This window comes from Sorex araneus, chromosome 11 (genome assembly GCF_027595985.1).
Source record: "Sorex araneus isolate mSorAra2 chromosome 11, mSorAra2.pri, whole genome shotgun sequence".
Classification (NCBI taxonomy): Eukaryota; Metazoa; Chordata; class Mammalia; order Eulipotyphla; family Soricidae; genus Sorex; species Sorex araneus.
This window is the reverse complement of record NC_073312.1, coordinates 48411035-48429766: the sequence shown is the minus strand read 5'-3', so window position 1 is coordinate 48429766 and position 18732 is coordinate 48411035. Positions and strand designations below refer to the sequence as shown.

The 18732-nt window shown below is 48.4% G+C and overlaps 3 protein-coding genes across 4 annotated transcripts in view; 2 read left to right on the top strand and 1 right to left on the bottom strand.

Annotated features, from left to right (window-relative positions):
* Positions 1-141: 141 nt before the first annotated feature.
* C11H22orf39 (chromosome 11 C22orf39 homolog) lies at positions 142-5031 on the top strand. The gene is made up of 3 exons (XM_055119047.1): positions 142-213; positions 345-512; positions 3565-5031. Exons 1-3 carry the CDS (start codon positions 190-192, stop codon positions 3691-3693), a joined length of 321 nt encoding a protein of 106 aa, XP_054975022.1. The 5' UTR covers positions 142-189; the 3' UTR covers positions 3694-5031.
* A 4064-nt stretch (positions 5032-9095) lies between these two features.
* On the bottom strand, positions 9096-14394 carry MRPL40 (mitochondrial ribosomal protein L40). Its single transcript, XM_004607473.2, has 4 exons — positions 14198-14394; positions 13764-13847; positions 12334-12492; positions 9096-9528 (listed from the first exon to the last, which is right to left on the bottom strand). The coding sequence occupies exons 1-4, from the start codon at positions 14248-14250 to the stop codon at positions 9204-9206; spliced, it is 621 nt and encodes a 206-aa protein (XP_004607530.1). The 5' UTR covers positions 14251-14394; the 3' UTR covers positions 9096-9203.
* An 854-nt stretch (positions 14395-15248) lies between these two features.
* Positions 15249-18732, top strand: part of LOC101551916 (protein HIRA) — a 91384-nt gene continuing 87900 nt past the window's right edge. For both annotated transcript variants that reach the window (XM_055119578.1, XM_055119579.1), the window contains exon 1: positions 15249-15426. In XM_055119578.1, coding sequence (XP_054975553.1) covers positions 15390-15426 — 37 coding nt within the window. In that variant the 5' untranslated portion in view covers positions 15249-15389. The remainder of the gene's footprint in view (positions 15427-18732) is intronic.

Here is an 18732-nt window from a genome sequence, read left to right as displayed (position 1 = left end):
CGACCCCACCACCTGAGGTTGCCTTTCAACTAGCCTACTCGGACATCCTGTTCATTGGCGCGTGTCGGGGAGGGCGGGGATTACGACGTCACTTCTAAGATGTCATTGGTTCCTTTGGCCGTCAGTCCGCCCTGTTCCGGACTTTTCTGAGTCTCCATTGGTGAGCGGCCTTTCGGCAGTTGCCGGGACATGGCCGAGGACGGCGGCTGGCGGGTAAGTGTGAGCGCCGGGACTGTGGACATCTCATGGGACTGGTTTATCAAGAGTTCCTCGCGAGCGGGTGGGATGTGGCCGCGGGGTGGGGGCGCAGCCCCTCTGGCTCTCGGGCGCGTCTCTCCCTGCAGCCGCCGCGCCCCTGCGAGGCCTACCGCGCCGAGTGGAAGCTCTGCCGCAGCGCCCGGCACTTTCTGCACCACTACTACGTCCACGGAGAGCGGCCGGACTGCGAGCAGTGGCGGCGCGATCTGGCCAGCTGCCGCGAATGGGAGGAGCGCCGGAGCGCCGAGGCCCAGGTGCGCGGGGCAGGCCCAGGGTGCCCCACGTGAAGTGCAGCGCCAGGCTCCCGCGCTCAGCATTTACGGGCCCTTCCCCGCCTGGGGTTTCCCTTCTTTTGAGAAATATCAAAAATCAACGGGGCGGGGCTGGAGCGATAGCACAGCGGGTAGGGCGTTTGCCTTGCACGCGGCCGACCCGGGTTCGTTTCCCAGCATCCTATCCCTTGAGCACTGCCAGGGGTAATTCCTGAGTCCAGAGTCAGGAGTGACCCCTGTGTATTGCCGGGTGTGACCCAAAAGGAAAAGAAAAAATCAACAGGGCATTCCGACTTCACCGAAGAACGAAGGACAGAAGCGAGGAGGGGCGTGCTTGGAGGGAGAGGAGAGGGTCACTTAAGGAGGAGCGAGGCGGGGGACCTCCAGGGAAAGGTAGAGCATGGAGAGCTACCTGCGTTGATTCTGGCCTAAACTCTGTTGATCTGATTTCTTTCCGTCTGACCCACCCGAATGGGAGAGTGTATCATGGAGGGTCTAGGAGGTGGTTTCAGTTGTCTCTCCATCCATTCAGCAGATATTTATGTTGGGCACTTTTTTGGTTGATTGGGGGCCACACCAGTCTCTACAGGGGGCTATCCCTGGCTCGGTGCTTAAGGGGCGCTGCGAACAGGACCGTGTGGAGTTTATCGGTTTCCTTCCAACCCTTTGAGCCCCAGCCTATGTTGCCACTCCTGGGAAACAGAAGATATGAGAACAGAACCCCAGCAGTCTAGAATACTGTGGCTCTTTGGCCAAGGCCTTGCGGGGAGCAGGATGGAGAGGATCTGTGAGGGTGCAGGGGACGTGAGTGCCAGAAGGGGAGCCAGCAGGACTGGCCACTGCTTCAGCAGTTATTTTTTGTTTTGTTTTGTTGGCTTTGTTGTTGTTGTTAAATGTTTATGATTGTGGGGCCAGAGAGAGAGCACACAGGTTGTGGCACTTGCCTTTCATGTAGCTGACCTTAGCACCACATACAGTCCCCTGAGTAGTGCCGAGAATGGCCCCACAAAAACAGGATTATTGAAACAAACAAGCTGATAAACCCAATTGTTGTATAAAAGAAAAAGCTGATAAATTCATAGTGGGTGGAAGTCTTAAAAATTGGGAAAGTTAGCTTGAAACCTATAAACCTATATGGCAAAATTGATGAACATTTTTTTTCTTTCTTTCTTTCTTTCTTTCTTTCTTTCTTTCTTTCTTTCTTTCTTTCTTTCTTTCTTTCCTTCCTTCCTTCCTTCCTTCCTTCCTTCCTTCCTTCTTTCTTTCTTTCTTTCTTTCTTTCTTTCTTTCTTTCTTTCTTTCTTTCTTTCTTTCTTTCTTTCTTTCTTTCTTTCTTTCTTTCTTTTTTTGCTCTCTGGGTTACACCTGGCAATGCTCAGGGGTTACTCCTGGCTCCACACTCAGGAATTACTCCTGGTGGTGCTTGCGGGGGGGACCATATGGGATGCATGCTTGGGATCAAACCCAGGCTGGCCAAGTACAAGGCAAACGCCCTATCTGCCGTACTATCGCTTTGGCCCAAAATTTGTGAACTTTTTAATTTTCCAAAGACCTCATATATGAATCATAGTTATATAGTTCAGTGGCAAGGTAAGTACCTTGCGTGCATGAAACCTGGATTCAGTTCCCAGCAACACACACGCACACACACATACACAAAATAAAAACTCTTCCTCCATGAAGCTCATTTATTGGTAAGCAAAATAGGAATGAGGTAAGAGGTATATGCCATTTTGTTATTGCCTACATCCCAACTTGGGATGTGTAAAATTTTCTTTTACTTCATGAGGTTTCCTCCTCTTTCTTCTCTCCCATATTTTCCTAATAAAACTATTTTCAGTATTAAAAAGAGTAATGAGGGCCAGAGAGAGATAGTATAGGAGGTAAGGTGCTTGCTTTGCATGCGGCGTACCCAGGTTCTATCCCCACCACTGCTCAGTCCACCTGAGCAGCCCCAGGAGTGATACCTGATCATTGCAGGGTGTGGCCACCTCTCTCCCCCACTCCCCAATGAAATTAATGATTTCATAATAGAGAAACGTGCAAAAAAGCTTGAAAAAGAAATTTAATTGTAAAAGAAAACTGGGGGGTTGGTGGATAATGGGAGGGAACCTGGAGACACTGGTACTGGGTAATGGACACTGGTGGGGGGATGGGTGTTAGAACACTATGACTGAAATCCAATCATGAACAGCTTTGTAAGGGTCTATCACAGTGATTCAATAAAAAAGTTAAAAATAATAATTTTTTTTAAAAAATAAAAGGAAAAAAAAGAAAAGAAAACCAGAGGCCAGAGAGGTAGTACATAGGTAGAGCACTAGTCTGGCACACAGCCGACCCAGATTTATGCCCAGAATCCTATATTGTCCCCTGAGCACCAACAGGAGTGATTCCTGAGCAAAGAACCAGGAGTAACACCTGGCCCAAAAACTTTAAAAAAAAAAAAAAAGGAGAAAATAAAAGAAAACCAAATGGTCTGACATATAAGCAGCTAGTGGTCTGCGCTCAGTTGGGTGTCAGAAGTGCCTACAGGGGATTGGAAAGTCAGGAGTAAAGTTTTCGGGTTACCTACCTGTAAATGCATGTCTTTTGTCTCTGCAGTTTTTACCTATGAAAACTTATCCTAAAGAAGTAACTAGGTGGGGCTGGAGCAATAGCACAGTGGGTAGGGCGCTTGCCTTGTACGCAGTTGACCCAGGTTCGATTCCCAGCATCCCATATGGTCCCCTGAGCGCTGCCAGGAGTGATTCCTGAGTGCATGAGCCAGGAGTAACCTCTGTGCAACGCTGGGTGTGACCAAAAAAAAAAAAAAGAAGAAGTAATTAGGCAATAAAGCTACATTTCAAGTTCCAAAATGGGAGACTAGGAGAAAACAAGTGTCCAAGTTCATTAGGTGGAGGCAGCCAAGTTTCAAAGTGGTGTGTACCACTTACTGTGTTCATCTGTGTCTGGGAGGTTGTGGAGGTAAAGGGAGTTTCCAGGGATGCTGTGGGGGACAGAAAGACAGTAAGTGACTGTGGTCTCCTTTGCACAGCGGTCCCTCTGTAACAGCGAACGTTCAAGAGTCCAGGCAGCACAGAAACATGGACTGGTGTGGACCCCAAGGCAGAAGCCCCCTGCAGACTGGCACCTCCCTCTGCCAGAGGAGGAGAACGACAAGTGATGAATGCCTCTGTGTGGTTGGGATCTGTTGCAGTACCCTAAGGACTGTGCCCCCCCTGCCTACCTCCCCTTGCACACACACACACACACACACACACACACACACACACACACACAGAGTCTAGAGCGTCCCTGACATGGAAGACAGAGTGAAGTGTTTCCATCCTGACCCCCTACCCCTCACCTTGTACAGAGTCCCCCATTATTTCTGTGCTCTAAATGACAATTGTGTGCACCTGGAGTTAAGTACCACTGGAAGTCTCAGAGCCGCCTGGCCAGGCAGGTTCCACTCACCCCGAGAAATGCCATCCTGAGGGGTAGAAGTATCAGGTATACTATTCACTGGTAGACCTGACCCCTGTGGACATGAGTGACTAAATGACTGTTTTGTGGTGAAAAGATTTTCTGGTCCCCGCTTGGCGATGGGTTCCCATTGCCAGCGGCCGTGGTGTCCCTGCCGCTGAGACCCATATTTGAAGTTCCTCCGCAGTAGGCTGGCTCATGCCTCTGGGCTGACACATCATACCTCCTGGGCTTACAGTAGGAATGTTGGAGACTTCTTTCTGTTTTTGTTTTTTTTTTTTTTTTCAATGCTTATGGCTACACAACATGTGAGATAAAAAATGGTTATTAAGCATAGAGCCAGAAGTAAGTCCAGAGCACTGCTGGGTATGAAACCCCCTCCAAAAAAAAAAAAAATGAAAGAAAGAAAGGTTAACAGACTCTTGGCTTAAAAAGGCAATCCCCAACCCAGAGAAATAGTTCCTGGTTTCTCATGTAGGGCCCCAAATTCAATCTCTGATATCACATGGTTCCTGGCACCACTCAGAGTGGCCAGGGATAGATCTCAGTGGTAGAGTCCAGGTTCAGTCCCTAGAACCACAAAACAAGGAAAGAGAAAGAATAAAATGTAAGTAGGAGATACATGAAACTTTGATCTTCCCTCAAAATTTCCTCTGGTCATTTTTCAGGAAAATGGGATTTATCAAAAATCACTTCACTTACTGATTCCAAATAGAAGCTGAAAATTGGGTGCACAACTCATTTAACTTTTTCATTCATTTTTGTCCTCTGGTATATTAGAATTTTTTATACCTAGAGGTTTTAAAAATTGATATGATATATGTGAACCAATGAAAACTAATACTATGAAAGGACACTGAATGAATGACCAGTGGCCTCCTGCTTCTTTTCCTCACCACCAGGGGGCCCTCAGCACTAGGTCTCAACATGACCACAAGTTGTGAGTCAAATATCTATGCATTGAATCTTGGGGGCAAAATAGTCCATCTCTTTAGAAGGGCCATACATCAAAGAATAAAACTCCTCTTATGCTTTATTTCCTGTGTGCCTAGGAATCTCTTTGTGTACTTGTGAGTGGTTGGGTGTATGTGTACACAGAAACCCAGGAGCAGAGGTGAGTACAAAGAGCCAGGGCTGGGGCCAGAGTGATGTACAGTGGTAAGCTGTTTGCCTTGCTTGCATCTGACCCGGGTTCAATCCCTGGCATCCCATATGGTCCTCTGAGCACCTCCAGGAGTAACTCCTGAGTGCAGAGCCAGGAGGAACCCCTGAGCATTGCTGGGTATGACCCATAAAAGCAAAATAATAATAATGAATAAAAAAATTAAGCAAATGCATTAAAAAAAGAAAAGCCAGGTTTGGGAGAAGCCTCGATGTTTCTCTAAGCTGTATTTTTGGCATTTTGCACCTCACATGCAGTGGGGGTGGGAGAGGTCTCCCGTCTCCCCACATCTCAAATCCAGATTATAAATCGGATTCTTTCACAGGTTGGATTAGTTAGCTAGAGCCGTTGGGGCCAGAGAGATAGTACAGAGGGTAGGGTGCTTGTCTTGCACGCTGGGTTCAATCCCTGGAGCCCCATATGGACCCCCAATCCCCACCAGGAGTGATCCCTGAGCACAGAGCCAGGAGTAAGCCCTGAGCACTGCCACGTGTTCCCCCTCCTCCCCTCCCCCCCGCCAATGTAATTAGGTAGAGTAGTCCCCATCAAAACTGGAAATCCTTTCACTCAGTTGACTGGATGACAAAGGATCTAACTAAAGAACAGCCTGGTATAAATGTGTAAAGGCAAGTGGCAGAGTTTCCATACCCTTCCAAGGCAAGCCTTTTTTCCAAGTTGCCTTGTGCTCACCAGCTGCTTTTACTCTGAAATCCCCACTTTTGACTTTAAGGCAGCACCACATGGACATGACATTAACTCACAGACTTTAAGCTCAATCTCCAGCCCCACTCTTCTCCCAAGAGGTCAGGTGTGACTGAAAGCTCCAGATCTCATTGTTGGTTTCACAGGAACACCCCTCCCCATTTTCCCTAAATTATTTTTGTTAGTATAATCAGATACCTTTAACACTCTCAATACTTAGGAAATTCCAAAGCTTTTAGAAGCTGTGAGCACAAAACTGAAGACCAAATATGTGTGAGAACTATGTATTTTGGTGATTGGAATGTCCGACATGTCTATTTCCCATGAATTACTATATGGCATAAGCCATTCAGGGTATTTCCATCATGTCTGTGTCTAATTTCATGAGTGTTGCTGGTTAAGGAGAGGCGGGGAAATGATCTACAAAGTTTTCTCCTCTGAAACACAGCGGGGACATTTGAATTTTGTAATGTGTAAGTGATGTTTGGAATTGCAAAGTTTGGAGGATGTGGGGCATTTAGGAAATGGATGGGAAGGAGAAATCAGTCTTGAAACTCACCTCCAGGGTACCACTCTCCCAGCCATTTGGGTTTTTTTTCAGGGCTTTGGGAATCCTATCTGCCTTGTGAGGAAGTTCTTTTTTTTTTTTTTTTTGCTTTTTGGGTCACACCTGGTGATGCACAGGGGTTACTCCTGGCTCTGCACTCAGGAATCACCCCTGGCCGTGCTCAGGGGACCATATGGGATGCTGGGATTCGAACCCGGGTCTGCCGCGTGCAAGGCAAACGCCCTACCCGCTGTGCTATCGCTCCAGCCCCGGAAGTTCTTTTTTGTTTGTTTTTGTTTTTTGGGTCACACCCAGCAATGCCCAGCGATTATTCCTGGCTCTGCACTCAGGAATTAACACTGGCGGTGCTCAGGGGACCATAGGGGATGCCGGGATCGGGATTGAACCAAGGTCAGCCACATGCAAGGCAGATGTCTTAGCCACTATACTATTGCTCCGGCCCCCAGAATGTTCTTTCTTTGCTACAAGTTCCACATCAACAGGTAGTCATCTCTGTAGAATAAGCAGCCTACGTCTATGCTCTTCAGATACCAAATCACCAACATACCAGATGAGGCTTAAGGCTCTGGGATAACAGTCTTGAACAGAAGTTGATTCTAAGAGTTTCACTTAGGAGTTTAAGGGTCAGATATAAGCACATAAGACATAACGGTTTAAAGTGGTAAGATCTGTTAAGACACTGAAGAGTAATTAGAAGGGTATAATGCTTTTTTGGGCAAAACTCAAGGGTTTCATGTTGTGATCTGGTCTGTGCTATTACAGCAGATATCATAGAAACAAACTATACAAAGGAATTTTTAATTTGTACCATGATACACTGACATTTTAAACATGTGCTCTTCGTAACAAAAACTACTGCAACAACCTGGATGAAACTCAAGGAAATTAGGCTGATTTTTTTTTTTTTTGTTAAAAAATACAATGGTATGGTTCCATTTGTGTAACATCAGTGAAAGTGTAATATAGAGACAGACTTCGTGGTGTCAGGTTGGGGATGGAAGGTATAGGTGTGGTTAGAGGTACATGAGGATGTGTCTGACCCCTAGTTTCTTGTTTTTTAAGAAAAACAACCATACAGTAGGAAAACGTGTGTGTGTATGTGTATGTGTTTATTTTGGGTCACATCCAGCTGTGTTCAGAACTTACTCCTGGCTCTGTGCTCAGAGCATCACTCCTGGCTGTGCTTGGGGAAACCTGTGGTACGGGGAATCACACACAGGTCAGCCATTTACAAGGCAGTGCCTTACCTACTGCACTATCTCTCTAGCTTAACAATCTTAACTTTTACTCATGTGAGAGGTTTATAAACACAGACTTTCTGACAGTAATGCAAGTAACCAGAAGAAATGCTTTAACTCATACATTGGACCTTCTCTGGCTGAAGTGTCTGTCTAACCCTATGCTGAAGCTCTAACCACCTGTACCACAAAACATCACAGTATTTGCAGTCTTTTCTTTTAGAGAAAATTAAGGAAAACGAGGCAGGAGAGATAGTACTGTGGGTAGGCCATTTACTTTTCACATAGCCAACCCAGGTTTGATTCCCAGCATTCCATATGGTCCCCTGAGCACCACCAGGAGTAACCCTGAGCACTGCCAGAACCAAACAAAATAAAATTAAGGAAAATGAGGTCATTAGGGTACACTCCACTCTGTAATGACGGATGTCCTTATTTTTAAAAACTAGGACAGGGGCTGGAGCGATAGCACAGTGGATAGGGCGTTTGCCTTGCACGTGGCCGACCCAGGTTCAATTTCCAGCATCCCATATGGTCCCCTGAGCACTGCCAGGAGTAATTCCTAGGTGCAGAGCCAGTAGTATGGGTATGACCCCCCAAAAAAAAGAAAAAAAAATAGGACATGCACAAAAAGTAGAGGCAGGCTTGGGAAGGGTTACTGGGGACACTGATGATAGGAAATGTACACTGGTGGAGGGATGGGTGTTAGAATACTGTATGACTGAAACCAAATCATGAATAGCTCTGTTACTGTGTATCACGGTGATTCAATAAAAAAATCTTTTTAAAAAGCCTAAAAAAAGAAATTAGGACATAGGCACAAAGGAATGACCAAGGACACAGAAATGTGTCTTTGCAAACCAAGAGGCCTCTAGAGAAGTTGGCCCTGAAGACACCTGGACCTTGGAGTTCTAGGCTCCAGACTGTGAAAAACACTTTTCTGTTATGAAAGCCACACACTCTTTCTTTAAACAGCCCCAGCACATTAGTACACTCACCAATCTAAACCAGAGCACTTGACTTACAACAGAGGCAGAGCCCTTTCTCCCAGTCAGTTGTCATAACCTCCTGGAGGACAAAGTAACCCAAAATAGTGCGTCTCAGCCTTGCTCTACTCTCCAACTGAAAATCCAAATGGACTCTGCCCCTGTATCATGACACTCCTGTGCTTCACTGTCCCCCTAGGAAGGCCCAGCCCCTCCTCTGCACACTTGTGCAGCCAGCACGGCACATCCTTCACCTTTGCTTCTCTGGGGTTACTGTTTTCCAGCTAAAGTCAGTTTGATCCTACATACTGAAATCTTTTTATTTGGTGGCAAAAGCTGGTATCTTGGTCATTCTTTTCTCATCAGATGACAAAGAAGAACAGCCTTTCTCACCCATTTATCCTCAGGCGAATTAACTTTGATGGCTACATAAGACAGACACACTTGATGGAACACAATTTATTCACAGAATACCAAAGTGTGACACAAGCTTGAGTGCTTGTCATTCTGGCTGTCCAGGGCAATGAGTTCTGCAGTCAGCAGGCTGCAGTTCTATCTCTTGAACTCCACCTGTGTGTACACCTTGGTGATGTCATGGTACCTGCCTTCAGGGGGCTGATAGTTGGCGACTGGCGGTGTGTAATCTGGCCCTTCCCTCTCAAAAGGGAAAAGACCTGGGTCCCTCTTGATGGCCTCCTCATAAAGCTCTGGAGCTGCAAGTTGCAGTTCACGCAGAGCTTCCTGCTGAGCCTCGAGCATGGACCTGATGGCATCCCTTTCCATCTCATGCTCTTGCTGCTTGTACAGGGACCATTTCTTCAGAAGCAAAGCTCTTCTCTCTTCCTCCTCAAAGGGGAGCTCCACCTGAGGCCGCTGTCTAGAACACAAATCCAGAGGTGTGAAGCTGGGAAGTGGGGAACTCACTGACCAAGGAGTCTGGGTGATGAGCATGACCCAGTCTCTGAATTACTCCAATTCAGAGACAAATGGGATTTAGGACAGAAAGTGCAAGGTCAGCAGGGAGGGCGAGACAGGACAGGGTGCATGCTGTGCTTGTGCAAGGTCCTGAATTTGATTTCTAGCCATCACAGGTCCTGAGACCCACCAGATAGTGCTCTGGAAGCCCCCATGGGTGGCCCTAGTGATACTGCATAGTGATGGGTGGCACTGCTAGGGTGGCCTTGGCGGCTCTCAACACCACTGTGGCCCAAGCAGTGCCATACCACTATTGAATCATCTGGCCCAGTCAGGGAATGGCCCCCGGGCCTCCTGTGTGCTTTCTGGGAGCCTCCCTCCAAAAAAGGAGAAAATGGAAGTTTAGAACAAGTTAAAGAAAGCTGGGGCTAGAGAGGTAATACAGGGGCTAATCTACTTGTCAAACATATGGCAAACTCAAGTTCAATCCTGGCAATACATATAATCCTCTGAGCACCACCAGGACTGATCTCCAAGCATCACCAGTTGTAATCCTAAATGCCTCCTCCACCAAATTAAAATTAAAAATGTAATGTTTGGGGCTGGGATGATAGTACAGTAGGTAGGGCATTTGCATTGCATGAAACTGACCTAGGTTCAATACCTGGCATCCCACATGGTTCCCTGAGCCCGCCAGGAGTAATCTCTGGGTGCAGAGCCAAAAGTTACTCCTGAGCACTGCCAGGTGTACCTCTCCACCCGCACCCTAACCCCCACATCCCCCAAAAGGAATGCTGAATGTGATGGCAGTTACAACCGATCCTGGGAACCAGTGCCATCTACACTCCAAGCTTAAAAAAAAAAAAAAGGTGGACTAGAAAGATAGTATGGCATGTAGGATATATGCCTTGCACACAGTCAACCAGGGTTCAATCTCTTGCATCCATATGCTGCCTGCCCTGCCTCCCCGGTACTGCCAGTAGTGATTCCTGAGTGCAGAGAGAGCCAGGAGTAACTCCTGGGCATCGTTGAGCATGGCACAAACAAACAAACCGGAAAATGGTGATGTTCTAAAAATACTAGTAGCACATCTGCTTCAGGTAGAGACTTTGGAGAAAAGTAAAATGAAAATGACCACCAAAATGCCAGGTAGTCAAGAGTTTGTGCAGACCCCAAAGTACAAAAAAAAAAAAACCAAAAAAAAAAAAAATCTGCACGTCCCAGATCTACAGTTACTTTAGAAGAGCAAACTGGGGGCTGGAGAATACAGCTAATAGGCTATTTGCCTTATGCACAGCTGAACTGGGTTAGATCCCTGGCAACCCATATGATTCCTGAGTGCAAAATAAGACTGTAAGACCTAGGGCCAGAGCGATAGTAGAGAGGGTATGGAGTTTGCCTTGCATGCGGACTACCCGGGTTCAATCCCTGGCATCCTGTATGATCCACTGAGCACCGCCAGAAGTGATTCCTGAGTGCAGAGCCAGGAGTAACCCCTGAACATAACTGGGTGTGGCCCAAGAAACAAACAAAAAAAAAGAAAAAGAAAAAGAAACTGTAAAACTTGAGTTCCACTGGGTATGGCCCAAAGTCCCCCCACCTTTGCTCCCCACAAATAAACAATAAAAATGAAATAGTACACAGGGCTCATTCTCCATCCCTGAAGCTTGGCCTGCATCTTGACCTAAAAAGTGCTCTCACTTTTCCTACTGAGGAAAAATCTGTGCTCTCTCTTCAACATCTCTCTCTCTTTTTTTTTGCTTTTTTTTGGGGTCACACCCGGAGATGCACAGGGGTTACTCCTGGCTCATGCACTCTGGATTACTCCTGGCGGTGCTCAGGGGACCATATGGGATGTTGGGGTCAGCTGCGTGCAAGGCAAATGCACTACCCTCTGTGCTATTGCTCCAGCCCCAATATCTCTCTTTCTTTTCCTTCACATTTCTCTAAGTAAATTTCTTTTTTTTTTTTTTTTTTTTTTGGTTTTTGGGTCACACCCGGTGATGCACAGGGGTTACTCCTGGCTCTTTACTCAGGAATTACCCCTGGCGGTGCTCAGGGGACCATATGGGATGCTGGGATTAGAACCCGGGTCAGCCGAGTGCAAGGCAAAAACGCCCTACCCGCTGTGCTATCGCTCCAGCCCCTCTCTAAGTAAATTTCTTTAAATAAAACTCTTTTCCTTCAACCCACATAAGAAATTTTTAAAAATTAAAAGAGCATGCAGGTTCAAGGAAGCACCCCTACCAGATCTGAAAATACAGATGCCTACTACAAGCTTTTGTATCACAAAGCAAAATACGAAGGACTTTGTTTTGATTTTGGACCACACCCGGTGATGCTCAGAGGTTACTCCAGGCTCTGCGCTTAGGAATCAGCCCTGTCCGTACTCAGTGGATCATATGGGATGCGAGGGATCAAACCTGGGCCAGCTTCATGCAAGGCAAGTGCCCTAGCTGCTGTACTATCACTCCAGCCCCCAAGAGACTAAGGATGTTCTACCATCAGGAAAGACTATTCTGTACCAAAATGAATACTGAACAAAGCTGATCTGAACTCAGTCAAGTATCTGGCCTGTCTTATGAGAAACCAGTATATTTTTCTGTTCTCTTGTGCCAGGGCTTGAACCCAGATTTCATTCTTGTAAGGTCTGAGCTTTACCACTGGCATCCTGAGCCCAATTATTCCCCAACTACCACTACACACAAGAAGAGCTCAGGCATGATGAAACTCTTCATCCTGAGCGCCTCAAGGATAGTGATCTTACCTCTCTTTATCTAAGAACCTCAAAGGGGTAATAAAATCTTCAATAGGAATCAGTTCCTGGCTAGCCTTTTCCAGACGTCGGATTTTTTTCTTCAAACGGTCCTTTGCTGCTTGGTCTTTTTTAGGATCTACCTTCTTCTTCTTTTTCAGTGGTTCTGCCCTAATGGAAAAAGCAAATATTAAACATTTTCCTCTTTATTCTTACAACCATGAGGAGACATAACAGTAGGGTGAAGCATCCCAAAATTGTGCTAAACTCTTCATTAAGAAAGAAAGTGTGCTTGGTCTTGACTTCATGATGTCAGAGTGAGGGTCTCCACCCATGATCTTCGTAAGAACTATCTGGGCACATCAAATAAAAGGGTGGGAGTACAGTGGGTAAGGTGTTAGCTCTGTATGTGGCTGATCTGGGTTAGATGGTCAGCACCGCATATGGTCCCCTGAGGAGAGAGCCAGGAGTAAGGTCTGAGCACAACTAGGTGTAGTCCTCAAACCAAAAACAAACAAGGTGGAAAAACACTTTAGTACTAGAGTTCATAAATGCCTTGGGATGCCAGTGAAAAGTGAAAATACCAAACTGAAGAATCAGAAGCTCATTATGTACTCTTTAATCTTCCACTACTGGGGCTCCTGCAACCATATTCCCAGCCCTTTTTAGGACTCAACAAATTCCTGACCCTAGAGTACTGACAAAGGACTGATATGTAGGAGCACATCTCCCATAACAAAAATTAAGAATAAGAAAAACTAAATCTTCAAGAACCAATACTGATCCGTGAATCAAGTCCCTAGAAAGTATTGAGACCAAAAGGGACAGGTGTGGCCCCCAAACAAAAACAGTCCCAAGTAGTGCTAAAACCAAACCACCTCAGCCCTTACCTCTCCAGGTACTCAGAAATGAAAAGCACTATAATGAAGGCAAAAATTTATGTTGATCCTTGTAAATACACAAGGATCCCTTCACAGCTAATTAAATTTTATTTGGGCTGGAGCAATAGCACAGCCGGTAGGGCATTTGCCTTGCACACGGCCCACGCAGGTTGGATTCCTCTGTCCCTCTTGGAGAGCCCGGCAAGCTTCCAAGAGTATCCCGCCAGCAGAGCAGATCCTGGCAAGCTCCCCGTGGTGTATTCTATATGCCAAAAACAGTAACAACAAGTCTCACAATGGAGACGTTACTGGTGTCCGCTTGAACAAATCGAGAGCAGTGCTTGGAAGTGAATTTCACACTTAATTTTTCTCCCGCTGATAGCAGACAACAGTACTTAACATATGGAAAATGTTAAGAAGACAGGGAAACATCTGCCGGAATTAAAGTGAGAACCCTTGAAAGGGGTCGTTAATTTCGCAAACCAAATGCTGCATGATCTTGCTTTCATCTATTCGGTACACGTGCAATTTCCGCTTGCCCCCTTCCGCGGTTGAGTTTACCTCATGGGAATGAGGTCCCAGAAAGACAACAGTGAGGCTCGCTGATGGGCGTCTCTAGCCTGCGTTTGCCAAGTTCCCACGAGCCTGAAAGAGACCAGAATAAACCTAAAGAGGTGATTCATTAAACTGGAAATGGGGGTGGGGGAAGCAATTCAAGATGCCCTCAAAGCCAGAGGCTTGTAACGATCTAAGGGTGACAGCAAGGTCAACATGGGAGACTTCAAAATCCAACATCGCATCAGAGAACACTTCGGATCCCTCCTCGTCAGGGTCCTCGTACTTCCATCACCGGGTCAGGCTCGATCAGTGAGCTCCTCTCTGACACGTCTGTAGACAGGAGGTCGGAGAGCGGGGCTAGATGGGGCCAGCCCGCGGGCGCGGAGACGCTGGCGCGCGCACTGGGCACCTGCGACCCACTCGGCATCTGCACTCACCAGCTCCGCGGGCGCAGAGCGCGAGCGGAAGCTCCCAGCACGGCGGCGGCCATGGCCCCTCTGGCAGACGACCAGCTGCTTCCGGGCGCGCGGCCTCCAGAGGTCGGGCCCACGGTTCCGCGCGCAGAGGCCCGCCGGTCACGCCGTCCTGGGAACCCACGTTCCGGCAGCGGAGGGCAGGCCCGCTTAGCCCCGCCCCCGACGCAGCCCCGCCCCCAGGCGTCCCAGCGGGCCTCGGACACGCCCTGGGCGCCTCACACCTCGCGCCGCTCGGGGCTTCCCTTCCGCCTCCGCTCGCCTGCTAGCCCACCCGGAATCAGTCTCCTTATTGGTCTACACCGTCGTGCATCCCTTTGTAGGCTCAGCCCTCGCAGTGTAACTTGAGGAGTGTCCCTCTGCCCCTCCGTATCACGGACAGAAGTGTGCACGTCTGTGCAAGTGGACCCTGGCTTTCCAATGAACACGTCCTTGTAACCTTGGCTTCCCTGGCAACCCTTCCCGTGGCCGAGCCGTTTCCTTGCTTTCATTCGAGAGCCCGGGGAGGCAGCTGCGGCAGGCTGCATCCCGAAGTGGGCACGTGGCCCGGCGCTCGCTCGCGAGATGCCCAATAAACACAAGTTGATGAATGACGGAAGCTAATGAGTCGGACTCAGAACGAACGGGGTAGCGCTCGCGAAAGGCCGGGCACACCACCCGGCCCCGCCTGGCTCTGCGGGCCCCGCCTGCCATCCCCGATCGCCTCTGGCACTCGGCTATCCCAGCCGGCTCTAGCCCGCGTCGGCGCGGGGCGCCGGGCCCCGAGCAGAGCGGCCCAGTGCTGCCCCTGCCCCCGTGGAGGAGCCCGGGCGGCCCTGTCCGCGAAGGGAGCAGTTTCCCGCCGGGGCGATTTGGCAGGTGCGCGCCGTGACTTCCGGCGTTGCCCGGGAGCCGCCGGAGGAGGAGCGGCGCAGGGGATGCGGCTGTGGCGGCGGCGGCGGCGGCCGAGCGCGGGGGGCGACTGTGGCGGCGGCGGCGGCGGGGGGCGCGGGCCGGCGATGGCGAGGCGGCGCTGAGGGCGCGGGGTGGGCGGCAGCCGAGGGCGGGCGGCGCGGGAGGAAGCGGCAGCGGTGGCTCCATGGCCCGGGCGCGCTGAGGGACCCGGCTCTCGCCTCAGCCCGGCGGCGGCGGCGGCGGCGGCGGCGGCGGCCGAACAATGAAGCTCCTGAAGCCGACCTGGGTCAACCACAATGGTGAGTGCGCGCTGGGGTCGCGGGAGGCCGAGCTGGGAGTCGGGTCTGGGGTCCGGAGTCGGGTGGGGGCCGTGTGCGGGCCCTGACGCCCACTGCCCGACTCGCGGAGCCGGCGGGAGCGAACTTTGTCCCCCACGCCGGGAGCCTGCAAGCCGGGCACGTGCTCCACCGGGGTGCGTGGAAGTCCTCCACCGCCCCTGGCACCGGTGCCGAGCCCCGGGCCGCCCACCCGCAGTCTGTGAGGGGGCCCAGGGCCCATGGAGGGAGCCGCCCCGAACGTCAGCCACCTCCTGCCACTCTTCTGCTTTGGCTGAAGGCCCTCAGATCTGTAAAACTGGTCGATTGCCGCCTTATGATCTCCGGGTGATGGATACCTGCAGTCTACATGACGCGCACTGTTTCTACCCCTGTCAAGGCCTGGATCCGGTGACAGTGCCCCTACTTGGAGAAATACGGTCCTAGAATATGGTGGCTCCCCCTGCCAAAGGAATCGCCTTTGCCCTGAGCTTGGGGGTCAGGGTGATTTGGGTGGAGACTGACAGGGCACAACTGTCTTCTCGGAGAAGGGCTTTCTTGACTCGGTGGCAGTGGCCCAGAGCACACACCAGGGAAATGGATTCTTTCTGCCCTAGCTGAGTAGGGACTCAGGTATAAACGAACAGGGGACCCCAGCAGTTTTGTCGTAGTTCTTTCTACGTTGCTGGCACAGCTACTGCAGGAGTTAATCTGTGCTCCCCACGAGGTTAGGGAGCGAACCCCCATCAGCCTGCGGACAACACTCAGGCATGGCGGAGCCAGCGCCCCTCTAGCCCGTAGCCCCGATCCTGGCCTTATTCTGAATGCTGATAGGCAAAAGGTCACCCTGATCCTGTTCCTCATTTCGGCTTTGCAGTGCGACTAGAGGGAGCTACAGTTTTTGTTAGAGCAAATGGATTCGATGCTTAGATGTTCTTTTTCCCTTCTGTTTTTAAATACACGTAGCTTTTTAGTTTTGAACTTGATCGGGGTTTTGAACTTGAACTGAAACTCAACTGACGTGTGCATCTGTTTATGTTCTTCCAGTCAAAAGTGCTCTCTCCTTCATCTTTTTTTTTTAATTAAAAAATATTTTTTGGGCCACACCTGGAGATGCTTAAGGATTATTCCTGGCTCTGCACTTAGAACTCCGGGCAGGGCTCAGGGGACCATATAGAATATTAGGGATTGAACTTGGGTTGGCCACACGCAAAGCGGCCTACCTGTGTACCATCTCTCCAGCCCCTTTTTTCATCTTTTTAGGTGACATTTTTAATATATTTTAGGATTGAGGTGCAGTAGTCTTTGGCTTTTGTTACCATTATTCCTTAGTTACTTCATTGGATTTGCCCTGCCCTTTTATTTTTGGGTTTCAGGTCCCACATGGTAGTGCGCAGAGCTTACTCCTGGCTATTCTCTCAGGGACCACTCCTGATCACTCGGGTGATCATATAGTGTCTAGCCCACGTCAGCAGTGTGCAAAGCAAGCACCTTAACCACTGTACTCTCTGGTCCCTGCTCAGTCCTTTTAGTGTATATCCTATGTGCACTTAGTGTAGGGATTGCCTCACTTCCCTTTATGTTCCCTGTTTCACCTAGCACCTAATGGGTATATAGTTAACATTGTCTAAAACAGGCAAGATAGCTGAGGTTCCTGTAATATACAAAAACAAGTTTTTCTGTTCCTCCTGTCTGGATGGCTAGGAACAACTTCCTAAGTAGTGGGCATATCTTCCCCTGCAAAACTGAGTATGTTCAGTAATTTTAAATTAATGGTGCATTAGGAATAAATATTATAATGATCTAGTTTAGGAATTTTCAGTCATGGACCATGTGGCCGCCTCTGGGCCTCCAGGATATTTTTAGGGGCTGCAGGTGAAACATTGTAAATGGCAGGTTAGGATGGTAGTACAGGAAGGAAACAATTGGATGGGTACCATGGTGAGAAAGAGAAACATTGATTTAGTTTGCTTTGTAAGTAGAGAGCTGAAAAATTTTTCCCCCTCATTTTGTCATGTAAGAAGTTGAACCCAGAGCCTCATGCATGTGAGGGCTCGGCTCTACCACTGATCCAGATCCCTGGCCAGAATTTTTTTTTTTTAAGCTTTTCTTAATCAGTTTGTGTGTATAGTCTCTTCTTCAAGTTTTCTGTTTTTTGGAATGTGATTTATAACTTTGAGATAAGCTTTAATCCCTGGTATAACATGGTCCCCTGAGTACCCAAGCACCAAATCTGAAAGAAATAGCCTTCCTTCCCACCCCACCCCACCCCCAGCACTGTTGGGTGTGGCCCAAAACCTAAATAAAGTAGAGTTTTTCTACCTTGGCCTTATTGACATTTTGGGGGTACAGAATTGTAGGAACCATTACTTACGGTGTAAGAATGTGTTATCCCTGGCCTTTGCCTATTAGAATATAGTAGCACCCCCACATGCTTTTAATTGTGGCAACCAAAAATATCCTCAGACATTACCAGTATTTCCTGATGGCTAAAATTGTACTTGATTGAGAATCCCTGCTGTAAGATGATCAGTAAGGTAATAAGTATTGAAGTTGTCTTTATAGTGAAATGAACTTTGAATAGGGAATTAGACTATTTTGACTCTAGTTCTGGGAATTTAAAGAGTTTATCACTTACATAGAAGTTATTGTCAGCCACTGCATACATGTTTTACTCTGTGTCCTTAGATACAGTATTCTTAGGGATGTAGGGAGAGGTTTGGGGTCACACCCTGCTGTGCTCAGAGCTTATTCCTGGCTCTGATCCCATGTTGGCCACAGCACTGTGGTACTGTCTTTCTAGCCCCATGCTATTTTGTTTTATTCTGGGTTCATACCCGGTGGTGCCTAGGACTTACTCCTAGCCCTGTGCTCAGGGATCACTTTATTCTGTGCCTGGGATTGACCTGGATGGGCCGCTTGCACGGCAAATACTGTCTTCTCTACCCTGCCACAATACTCTTTTTACGCTTAATTTTATGTTAGACTTGGCTGAAATGAACTTATCTCTGAGTTGTTGTTACAAACCTGTATTGGTCAGAAAATTAAAATTATAGGAACTTCCGGTTATAGAGAAATATAATTTGTATGTTGTTGTTTTTGTGTTTGTTTTGGCTTTGGGGGACTATACTTGACTGTGCTTAGGACCCACCCCTGGCTCTGTAATAAGGGATAAGTCCTGGTGGGACTTGGGAAATCATGTGGTGCCAGGGATTGAACCCAGGTTGTCTACAAACAAGGCATGTTCCATGTCCTGTACTATCTTGATTCTTTTAGAGGACTAAAAGGATT